The sequence below is a fragment of the Oryctolagus cuniculus genome, chromosome 8 (genome assembly GCF_051225735.1).
Source record: "Oryctolagus cuniculus isolate XC-2025 breed Fujian yellow rabbit chromosome 8, ASM5122573v1, whole genome shotgun sequence".
NCBI classification, from domain to species: domain Eukaryota; kingdom Metazoa; phylum Chordata; class Mammalia; order Lagomorpha; family Leporidae; genus Oryctolagus; species Oryctolagus cuniculus.
In genome coordinates, this window is record NC_142874.1 from 30,025,934 (window position 1) to 30,037,568 (window position 11,635).

At 60.4% G+C, this 11,635-nt stretch overlaps 1 protein-coding gene across 6 annotated transcripts in view; it reads left to right on the forward strand.

Moving 5' to 3' along the window:
- PEBP4 (phosphatidylethanolamine binding protein 4) overlaps window positions 1–10,450 on the forward strand; it is a 218,188-nt gene extending 207,738 nt beyond the window's left edge. For all 6 annotated transcript variants that reach the window (XM_051836751.3, XM_089302227.1, XM_051836752.3 and 3 more), the window contains 2 exons: window positions 152–265; window positions 10,157–10,450. In XM_051836751.3, the coding sequence (XP_051692711.1) occupies window positions 152–265; window positions 10,157–10,299 (257 nt within the window). In that variant the 3' untranslated portion in view covers window positions 10,300–10,450. The remainder of the gene's footprint in view (window positions 1–151; window positions 266–10,156) is intronic.
- Window positions 10,451–11,635: the final 1,185 nt, after the last annotated feature.

Genomic DNA, 11,635 nt, shown 5'->3' on the forward strand with positions numbered 1-11,635 from the left:
TACTGCAGTTGAGAGCCTGCCAAAGGCACATCCGGGTGGCCTGTGATGGGTGGGGCCCCACTGGGGGACTGCAGGGAAGTCAGCGGGGAGCATGGCGGGGGGGCGGGGGGCGGGAGCCGTGCACCCAGCTCTCTTCTGCCCCTGCTCACAGCCTACCAGCCTCCCTCCCCGCCGGTGCACAGTGGCTTCCATCGGTACCAGTTCTTCGTCTACCTCCAAGAAGGAAGGGCCATTTCTCTCCTTCCTAAAGAAAACAAAACTCGAGGTAAGAGCTCCCCAGGTGAGTTCTGGGGGCAGTCCTGCGGTCCCCCCACGTTGGCGAGGACGTCGGCCTGGCAGCCTGGCCTCGGGTGAACCAGAACGAGCAGGCTGAAGGAGACGTTGACTTCTGTGGGGTCTCCCCCGGCCCCGCCCCCAGGAGCAAGCCCTACAGACCAAGACAGCAGCATTTAGCTGGGTAGGTCGGTCCCAAAGGGAGCACCTGGAGCCGGGGCGGCAAGCACCCCCGAAACCTCGCCCGGCATGTGCGGGCAGCTACCCCACAACACCCCAGCAGGTTAATTGCACCTGTAATTGAGGCCAATCTGAGCCAGAGGGCCTTGGAATGCCACCGTGCCAGTCTGTCTTCATTGGTCCCTAATTGCTCCCGGGCTATCTCGGTGCTGGGGCAAAGGCATCCCCAGCCACACCCCGCCACCAGCTCCCCTGAGCTGCCCTCCACCTCCTCCTCCGTTCTCTGGACGGGACCCACACCCTGGAGCCTCCCGATGGCTCGTGCAGCCTGCCAGGCCTCGCTCCTCCTGCCCCCTGGGCCACGTGGCCACGGCAGCCCACCACTGGTGACCCCCTGGTGGGGGCCACGTCCCCACCACCACTCTCAGAGACTCAGATCTCTTTCGGGAAAACGGGAAGTAAAGTAAGCCCCATGCACTCCGTCACCTCCCGGTTGCAGGGAAGGGAAAGGGTACATCCCCCAGGCTGCTGGGAAGGTGAGTGGGAGGGCGGGGGCCACCAGCCAGCTGCTCTCGCCCAGTGACCCCGCACAGCTCCAACCACTGGGAAGCTGGCACAGGGAGGGTTACGACTCCAGGGCCCGAGGCCCCAGAACGGCACTGGCTGGGCAGCGGAGGCCTGCAGATGTGTGCCGAGCAGGGGCCGCCAATCACGGAGGGCTCCAGCTGCCCTGGGAGCCGAGTCGGTGCAACCTTTCCACCCGTGAACCCTCCCCAGGTGCCGTCAGGCCCTTGCCAATCTGCCAGTCTCCTTAAACAGCTCTGCCAAGGGCATGCTTCTAAGTCTGGAAACAACGAGAGAAAGAAGCAAAAAAAAAAAAAAAAAAAAAAAAAAAAGGTACTGTGCCCAGGCCAGGCGGAACTCACCCAGCGCCCTGGTGCCCGTCTCACCAAGAATGTCAGGCCCGGGCACTCACTGCTCAGCCTACGACGTCCGAACCTGTGAGAGCCTCATGGGACCGGGCAGTGCCTCTGGGTTCTCGGCTGGACCTCAGGGTCACAACACCAAGGTCCCGGGTAGGAGAATGAGCAGTCAGGGCGCCAGTGCTTTCTGGGGCAGTAGGAGAGTAGGGGGAGCGTTGGGAGAGGCAGCGAAGGGGGCAAGGGAGCAGAGGAAGCCGTATACCCCCAAGACACTCCCCTCTCTGTGTGCTGCCGCGGCTCCTGAGGCCTGCCCACAGCCTGCTTCCAGGCAACGCGGGCCCGAGTGCCCTCCTGGGACACGGAGCCAAGGCACAGGAGCTGGAAGACTCTAGAGTCTGGAATCCATCACGACTCCCTTTGTATCTTTGCCAACACTGAGGTTCCTTGTCCCCTGCCCCACTGCAAACCACCCGCCTTGGGTGTCTGTGGAAAACCCAGAACCTGGATCGCGTCTGGCCAGATCCTGGCTGGCGGCTGTGCCGTCCTGTTGGCGCCCAGGAAATCACCCTCCCAGAGGTGAGCTCCAGCCAAGGGCCAGGCCTGCCGTGTGCCTAGCCCTGTGCTAGGGGGGCGTGGAGAGGACAGGATCCCAGGGCATAGGGAATGTTCCCTGCCTTCCAGGAGCTTACCGTTGTCGGCTTTGGAAGCAACGAAATCACCATGCGGGGCAGCTTGTGATTAAGTATGTAATAGTGTGGTTGTGCACATGAGCAGAGCTGGCCCTCATGCTGTGGACTTGGGGCAGAAGCCCCTCCTTCCGGGAGCTACGGATTTGACTTTAGGGCAGATCAGTGAGGCACTCGCTCTCTCTCTCTCTCTCTCTCTCTCTCCCCCCTCCTCTCCCCCCTCTCTCTGCCTCACTTTCCTCACCAGGAAAACAAGAGGTCTCCCTACACGATGGACCAATCTTGGTGGATTCCATAGGAAAATGGGCTGGGGGCTGGGCCCTGGATAAAAAGGGTAGGGAAACTGTAGGTGCAAAGGGTTTTCTTTTTTTTCTTTTAAATTACTTTATTTGAAAGGCAGAGTTACAGAGAGAGAAGAAGGGAGGGAGAGAGAAGGAGAGAGATCTTCCATCTGCTGGTCCACTCCCCAGACAACCACAATGGGTGGGACTGCACCAGGCTTGAAGCCCAGAGCCTGGAACTCCATCCAGGTCTCCCACATGGATGGCAGGAGCCCAAGTACTTGGCCGTCTTCCGCTGCTTTCCCAGGCACAGTAGCAGGGAGCCGAATTGGAAGCAGAGCAGCCAGGACGGGAACCCGTGCTCATATGGCAGTGCCTTAACCCACTACACCACAAAGCTGCCTCCAGATTTTTTTTTTAAGTGAGAAAATAGGGAGGGAAGGAGGAGGTTCTAGAATGCCCGACAGAGGCGTGGCTTTGGTGAGTGGACCATAGGGAGCCAAGAGAGATTGCTCACTGCTGGAGTAACACATGACAGTCTTTAGAGACCCCAGAGTGACAGGACAAGGGGGGAACAGGGGCGCCGAGATGGGAGGTGGTGGGGGCCCACCCTGGCAGGAGGAACCCAGAGCAGCTGCAGAAGCAGGAGGCCTTCCTTGCACAATGGGCTGGCGCTCCCTGCAGCACCCGGATGGTGCCCGGGGACTCCCAGGCTGCACCAACACTCAGGTGACACCACACGGGGACCTGCCAATGATCACAGGCCCCAAGACTTGCCGTAGTCTGGTTTTCCCTCCGTGGGAAGGAGCTGTGAGAGAGGGTGCGTGCAGCCAGCCCCCTGCCCGGGGAGAAACGGGCAGCCAGGGAAGACCCTCACCTGAACCCTGCCCCATGCAGGCCCCTTCCCTCCAGCAGGCTGAGCACAAGAGAGCTGGGGGCCGGCGCCGCGGCTCACTAGGCTAATCCTCCGCCTTGCAGCACTGGCACACTGGGTTCTAGTCCCGGTCAGGGTGCCGGATTCTGTCCCGGTTGCCCCTCTTCCAGCCGGCTCTCTGCTGTGGCCCGGGAGTGCAGTGGAGGATGGCCCAAGTACTTGGGCCCTGCACTCCATGGGAGACCAGGAGAAGCACCTGGCTCCTGCCATCGGATCAGCGTGGTACACCGGCCGTAGCGCGCCGGCCACGGCGGCCATTGGAGAGTGAACCAACGGCAAAAGGAAGACCTTTCTCTTTCTCTCTCTCTCTCACTGTCCACTCTGCCTGTCAAAAAAAAAAAAAAAAGAGAGAGAGAGAGAGAGAGAAAGAGAGCTGGGGATTATCCCAGGGGCACCTGCAGGAGCGTGTGGAGGGAGACAGGGTGACGCTGTTCTGAACTGAGGGGGCAAATCCCTCCCTGGGATTCCTCTCCCAACCGTGGCTTGGGATTTGAAAGGTGGGGTGACAGAGAGAGAGACTTTTCCATGCGCTGTTTCACTCCCCAAATGGCCACAACAGCCGGGTCTGGGCCAAGCCAAGCCAGAGCCAGGAACTCCATCCTGGTCTCCCACACAGGTGGCAGGGGCCCAAGCACTTGTGCCATCTTCCGCTGCTTTCCCAGGTGCGTTAGCAGGGAGCTGGCTGGGAAGTGGAGCAGCCAGGCCAGACTCAGGACTCCCATATGGGAGGTCAGTGTTGCAAAGAGCAGCTTAGCCCCCTGTGCCACCATGCCAGCCCCAGCCAATGAGATCTTGACGGCCTGAGTCTCGTTTTTGTGTGGCCGTGGACAAACTCCCACCCCGTGTCTGGACTTGGACTTCTATCTCCGTGAGACAAGGCATAGGACCAGCCAGTCTGCAATCAAGTGAGCCCACACGGACGGGCTCCCGACCCCTGCACTCACCCGTCCTCTGACTTCTGGACAAATGCAGAGCAGCCAGGGAGGCTGGCCCTGTGCACCAAGCCCAGAGAGTGCTAGGTGCAGGCCCCCCAGCAGGCTTCCCACCAGGGTGCCAGACCCACGGACAGGCCTGGGTCGGGGGAGTGCTCAGAGCTGCCCTGCTTCTGGTTTATGGGCTGCCCAACCCCTCTCGCCTCCCCTGGCTCCTTCCACTCCGGGCCATCTCCCCGCCACACTGGGCAGAACTCGCCAATGCCCTCTGTATTCCCCACCCCCACCCCCACCGTGCGCAGCAGGTGCAGGGCGGGTGCTGAGCGCTGAGCGCATGAGCACTGGAGCAGGGGAGCTGTGCGCTCTGTACTCCTGGAAACACCCTGCAGAGCTGGAGTGCACACACACACACACACACACACACTTGGGAACACAAAGAGCCCAGGCAGAGCGGCAGGAGCAGGGGCGACCTCGGAAGCCAGCAGAGCAGACCCTGAGCTGCCGCCTCTGGCCAGGGCTGGCCCCGTTTCCCTGCTGTCTGTCCCAAAAGCCACGCTTTGCATTTCCGGATTTAGAGCCGACCATGACCTTGCGTCAGGCCTGGGATGCGCTGGGCGGTGACCTCCTTCCAGGTGAACTGCCCGTCTCACAGCCCCATCCTCACCCTCCTGCCTCCTGCCCCCAAAGCCCCCAGCTGGCTGCCCAGTTTCTCCCAGCTTCCCCCAGGGTTGGGCATCCAGAGATGGGCTTGTAGATTCAGGAGCCAACTGAATGCTACCGAGAGGGATGGCCTGAGAAGGGACACATAGGGACAGAACAGCCCCGTCACACAGGGCCAGAGCCACCCTGCCCCTGCCTGCCCCCTGCTGAGCGCTAGTCCGGCTCCCTGCCCCTCTCTCCGCGGCCCTGTCACTGTCCCTAGCAACTCACCCCTTCAGCACAGCATCACGGGCACTGTCATCTCCTGCATATTACTAATTCACACACACACACACACACACACACACACACACACAGGCTGCACGTTCTCACACCCCCACACCCACGAACACACGTCAGCTGCCTCCGACACCTGAGAGGCAGCCACCTCTGGGAGTCGCCTCTTCCACATCCACTGTGTCCCAACCCCAGGCGGGCAGCACCACCTCCCCACCAGCCCCTCTACCTTCATCCCCACGGAGCGAATGAAGGAACCACGAGGCCCAGCTGACCAGGGGAAGTCACTTCCTCCTGACTTCTGGGCAGGGCTCCATGCACCTGTCACCAGCTCTCCCGTGTTCCTTCTCCCGGCGACCCAGGCCTGCAGACCCTGAGATGCGGTGTGAGACAGACACACTGCCCAAAGAAGCCCCCTCCCTGGTGAAGGCCGTGGCTGAAGCGAAACTCCCAGGGAGCTGTGGTCTGTGCCACACCACGCCTTGGCCACCTCACACAGAGGCGGCACGAGCTGGACCCGTGCCCTTCTTGCCTACAAGGGAGGAAATCTGCCTTTTATCCCACCAGATAACAGTCGGGACAGGGTCCCCTGGCCCAGGCAGCCATAGCCACGCCACAAGCACCTGACATCAGCAGCTCCGGATGGGACCACCCACCCACAGAGGCCAGAGAGGAGGGATGGGCAGGGACGTGCCACCCAGTGGGGTTGAGTCTGGCCTGTGGTGGAGCCAAGGGCATGAAAGCAGCAGAGCCCCAAGCAGCACTGGCAAATAGGAGGCACTGACACAGGGACCAGGCCTGGAGGGACTGGGGGAAAGCCCGCAGGGCTGGGACAGCGCCCCGTGGAAGGAAGGGGCCCCTCCCACCAGCGCACACACAGACACACACAAACACACAGCTTCCCCGTGCCCTCCCCACCGTGACCTCCCATGGTGGTTCACCTGGCCCAGGCTCGAATCCCCCAGGGCCCAGCCTCTGATCCCCGTGTGGGCTTGTGGCAGGCCGCTCTCTGCTGCCTCAAAGGGCCCACCCACCTGGCAGAGCAGGAGAACTGGGGGTCTGGGGGCCGCTCTCCGGTGCCCAGGCCAGGAACTGCCTGGAATGAAGCCAAGCATCCCACCACCCAAAGGTCAGGCAGACGACGAGGGAGAAGGCACAGAGAAGCCCCCGACACACACACTTGGCCTGTGTGCACCTGTCACCAGCTCTCCCGGGAACCCAGGCCTGCAGACTTCTGAGCCCCCAAGGTGAGACAGACAAGGCACAGTTACACCCCGGCTGCCCTAGGCCAACTCCAGCCAGGCATGGCCACGGCTACAGAGACAAGGGCGGCGAAGTGGGAGCTAGACTGGCAGCTGGGAGCCGCCGCTCGTCTCGCCCCTTCCCTGCCGCCGTGGTGGAGGAAGGCGTCCCCGGTGGTCAGGCCTGAAGTCTGCTCTCCGGATCTCTGTAGGACACAGGGGTGCCCCCTGCACCCCTGCCAGCGTCAAGGCGGTCCCGTCCGGCCCCGGAGTTTCTGGAGCCAGCAGCATCAGCCCGTCAGCAAGTATTCTCCACGAGTAATTGGACGCGATGGGAAGAGGACCGTTGAGCTCCTGAGTGGAAGTCTCTGGATATCATTTAAGGCACAAAAAATGAAAGGCTCGGGCCTCCCGCCCACCACCGCCACGACATCATTAATCTCAGCAGAAAGCATCAGCGCTTCTATCACTGCCACCGGCTCGGACGCACCAGACAAATTACAGCCGAGCCGCGCTGTGCCGCCCGCTATTAGGTCGCCCTGGAATTTTTGTGGTTTTTTTTTTCCCCCTCCAGGGCCACTGTACCCTAACAAGAAGCTGCCGCGGCAGAGAAGAGAGCAAGACCGGAGAAGAGCATAGCTCAGGCAGCTGGGTCAGGCGCAGGTTCCCTGCCTGGGGGGATGGGGCAGCTCAGAGCCGGGAGCCCAGGGTCCCCACAGAGACTGCCCCTCGGGGCCGGCGACGCCTGTGGGCACTGCTACGTGTCCTGGCTGTTCCACTTCCAGGCCAGCTCCCTGCTAGCGGGAAGGCAGTGGAAGATGACCCAAGTGCTTGGGCCCCTGCCACCCACATGGGAGACCCAGATGGAGCTTCAGGCTCCTGGCTGTTGTGGCCATCCGGGAAGTGAACCAGCAGATGGAAGCGATAGATAGATAGATAGATAGATAGATAGATAGATAGATAGATAATAGATAGATAGATAGATGTCACTCTGCCTTTCAAATAAATCTTTAAAAAGAGCAAGGTTCCCACTGCTGGCCAAAGGCTCACTTCCAAGGCCTCACTGGTTGTTAGCACACTGTCAACTGTATTGTATTGGAAACTCACAGAGGGCAGGAGTGAGAGCAGACAAGGGCCTGGGCTCCCCACAACACACAGACCTGACAGAGGCCCAGGAGGGGTTAAAAGGGCCCCCGCCCCCCGAGTCTGCGACTCCCCCAGCAAGGCGTATTCTAGCAGAGCAGCCACCCCCCACCGAGTCCCCAGGCCCCTGCGAGGGGGTCGGCAGGACTAGACTGGAGGGAGCATCCCTTTGTCACCTCTGGGAGGCCTGCAGAGCCCTGCATGCCTGAGGGGCCTGTCCAGTTGTCCTCAGCCTCCAGACAGGAAGCTAGGAGCAGAGAGCGGCCCTGTCAAGGCCATTCCCAAACATCCGAGCCCTGAACGGGAGTGAGGCGACTGCCGCTGCCCCTGGCTCCGCGGGACGGGGACAGCGCCCCTTAGGGTTGTGCGGGGAGCGGCCCATCCCAGCACCCCGCTCTGAGCAGCCCAGCCACTGGGCGGCGTCGGAGACGGGCTCAGCCAGCCTCCTCCTCCTGCTGGGGCCCTGCCCAGCCCCAGCCTGCGTGGGTCCAGGGAAGCAGTGCGGTGGCCGGGGGCACACGCGGCAACACCACCCTCTTCCTGCGTGTCCTGCAGTCCAGGCCAGAGCAGTGCCATGCAGGAAGGGGCTTTCCTCCCTGCGGTGACCACAGAAGCCACAGCTCCCATCTCACCCCACACACCCCCGAGGGCCTGACTCACCCTCTTCCTTCTAGAACTTGCTCAGGGTCAGTTCCTCTTGCCTCTGTGGCAGGAAGCAGTCCGGGGGCCGGGGGTGGGGGTGGAGAGGGGACAGGGCAGGGGCAGGGGGGCAGTGTAAGGAGTCGCAGCCAAGCCAGGGAGGAGGCGGAAGGCTTGGCAGCCGCAGCCCTGGGTCTCAGGAGCCCGAGAACCACAGAGACCTTGGCAGCAGGTCTGGGAGGGAGCCCACGGCCCCCGGGGCACTCAGCTCCTGTTCCTCCCTGCTGTGCTGCAGAGGGGAGCTGGGCTCTGTCAGGCGCAGGGGATTTCTCCCCGCCGGCCTGCCCTGATCTCGTGGTGGGTTTCAATTCCCTCCTTCCCACCCAGCGAGGAAGGCCCCGTGCCCTCGTGCCTGCCACACGCCAGCTCGCCCACGAACACACACACACACACACACACACAAGCATGCTACCCCACCCCGGGCAAGGGGTGAGACCCCAGCCAGCCAGGTCCCTGGGGTCCCTGGCCTCTGATTGGACCCTCAGGCGACCCCGGCTCTTGGCAGTCAGTGCACAGCCGCTAAGTCGGGTGGGATCCGAGGGAACCCCAGGGGGCCATCACCGCCCCCCCGCCCCCCAAGAAGTTCCCTGACCCCCGTGCCCCGTGCTGGGCCTCCATCAGCCCCGCCGTGACCTGGAGAGTGACAGGGTTCTCCCGGTAGCGCGGAGTGAGGGCGTTGGTGTAGAGCTCCTGACACACAGGAAGCCCTAAGTGGGTGCGTCATTGCCACTGCTGTTACTATTACTTTTAGCGCTTGCCTTGTTGCTATTGTCGTTTTGGTTTGGGGATGGAAAACTGTCCCCTCCTTGAAATGCCTGCAGCCCTCCAGGGGGAGGGTAAGTGGAGAGGAGGCATCAGCGACCTGGCATTCTGCCCTGTCGTGAAAGGGGTGATGGGTGCTGACGGGAGGAGCACGGGTCGGGGAGCGAGTGGCGTGCAAGTCCCAGGAGCCTCCGGGCTCCTGCTCTGTGGGCATCAGACACAACGGGTCTCCACTGCCCACAGCCTACTGACCCCTGCCCAGCTGGGCCCCGGGCAAGGTCCTCCCCAGCCACTCCCTGCACCCAGAGAACAAAAGGACAGAAGCCAAACTCTGCACGCCCCTAAGAAAAGTAGGTACGCTCCACGCCACGCATGGGGCAGAGTCACACTGACACACCGTTCATTCTGGCATTCAGACCCCACTGGGTTCCCTGCGCTTTTTCCTAGCAACCTCCTGCCCCAGGGTGCCTGAGGCCCAGGGTTTGAGAAACAAGAGCATGGGAATATGCCTCTCACCCCTTCCCCGGGGGCCTCTCCCCAGGGCTGGGCTGTGTGTTCCTTGCCCAGCCTACTCACAGAGCCTACTCACACCTGGCCCAGACCATGTCCCTTTGTGCAACCGTTGTCTTTCCCCTAGTGAGGCCCCTTCCAGTCTGGGTACTGGGTGGGCTTCTCCAGGCCCCACTCCTAGGGGTGTTCCCCCCATGCCTCCAGGAACCTGTCCCAGGAGAAGGAGGTGATCTGGGTCTTGTTGAGGGGATAGCACAGACCGTTGGGCCGATCTCATCTGGGCAGCTGGTGTGGCCAGGTGGGCGGGCATCCTCAGAGCCTCGGTCATGGGGTCAGGGAGCGTGGGGCGCGTGGAGGGCGTGGGCACAGGAGCCCACCCGTCTGGGCACTTCCTTTGTCATGAGAACAGGGTGGCAGAGCTGTGCTAAATACAGGCCACTGGGGGAGGGAGACCCAAGGGGTCCTGGACTCAGCCTGGGCCCCGTCCCGGGGCCCCTGCATCCAGGAGCTAGACACACTGCCCACCTCGGCCCGGTGGCCAAGCTTGTCAGGTGCCATCTCCACTGCCCCAGAGCTGGCCACCCTCCCGGGGCCCCCTGCCCCTGCCTTCCCTCTCACTGCCCGCCCGCCTCCCCATTGTCGGTTTGTCCTTCCAGCCTCTTGGAAAATGGACATCTTCCTGAACCGTTACCACCTGAATGAACCAGAAGCAAGCACCCAGTTCATGACCCAGAACTACCAAGATTCGCCCAGGTTCCAGGCTCCGGGCAGCGACAAGGCCAAGGACAGACGCAACTAGAGAGGACTGCCTGCCTGCCTGCCTGCCAGACCGCCGGGGTCACCTAACAGCCGCGAGTCCACACCGCCCACGCCTACCACCTACGGCCTGGCTGTGGGAGCCCCTCTGGGTACGGAACCCTTCTCCTCCTGATTAAAAACAACGAAAATCATCCAGGCCCTGGTGTCTTGTTTCCCATCCTCTTTCAGAGAGCCAGCCAGAGGAAGCCGATCGGCACCGGGGTTGGGGATTTTGCTGGGGGTGGGGCACGGAGGAGCAGGAGGTGGGGCTCCGGGGCCTGAGCTGCAGCCAGGCACTGTCCGTCTTGGGCTGGGGTGCTGGGCCAGGGGGCAGCTGCTTGATCCTACGGCCGCCCCCAGCTTCCACCTTCGACACCATTTGTGACCACTGGCACCGGCTCCGTGCCTGGCCCCGGCTGGGTCTGGGGGTACGATGGGTGGACGGATGAAGGGAAACATTGAGGCTCAGAGAAGGCCTCGGGACCTCAGGGCTGGAAAGGGGGGGATGGCGACGGGTAATAGTAGGAGTAGTAACAGGAGCAGAGTGCATGCCGGATGCCCCGTGTACACACATACATACACATACATATACCTACATATACATATACACACATTCACATACATATACACACATACACACACATTCACATACACACATACACACACATTCACATATACACACATACACATGTACACACATCCACATACATATACACACATACACACACATTCACATACACACATACACACACATACATACACACGTACACACACATATACACATATACACACGTTCACATACACACATAAACATTCACACATACACACATACACACATTCACATATACACACATACACACATTCACATATACACACATACACATGTACACACATTCACATGCATATACACACATACACACACATTCACATACACACATACACACACATACATACACACATACACACACATACATACACACGTACACACACATATACACATATACACACGTTCACATACACACATAAACATTCACACATACACACATACACACATTCACATATATACACATACACACATACACATACACCTAAAAACACATTCACATACATACATACATACATACATTCACATATACACACATTCACATACACACATATACACACATTCACATATACACACATACACATACATACACATTCACATACACACATATACACACATGCACATACATACATACACACATATACATACATACACATATACATACATTCACATACATACATACACACATATACATACACACATATACACATACACACATATTTATACACATATT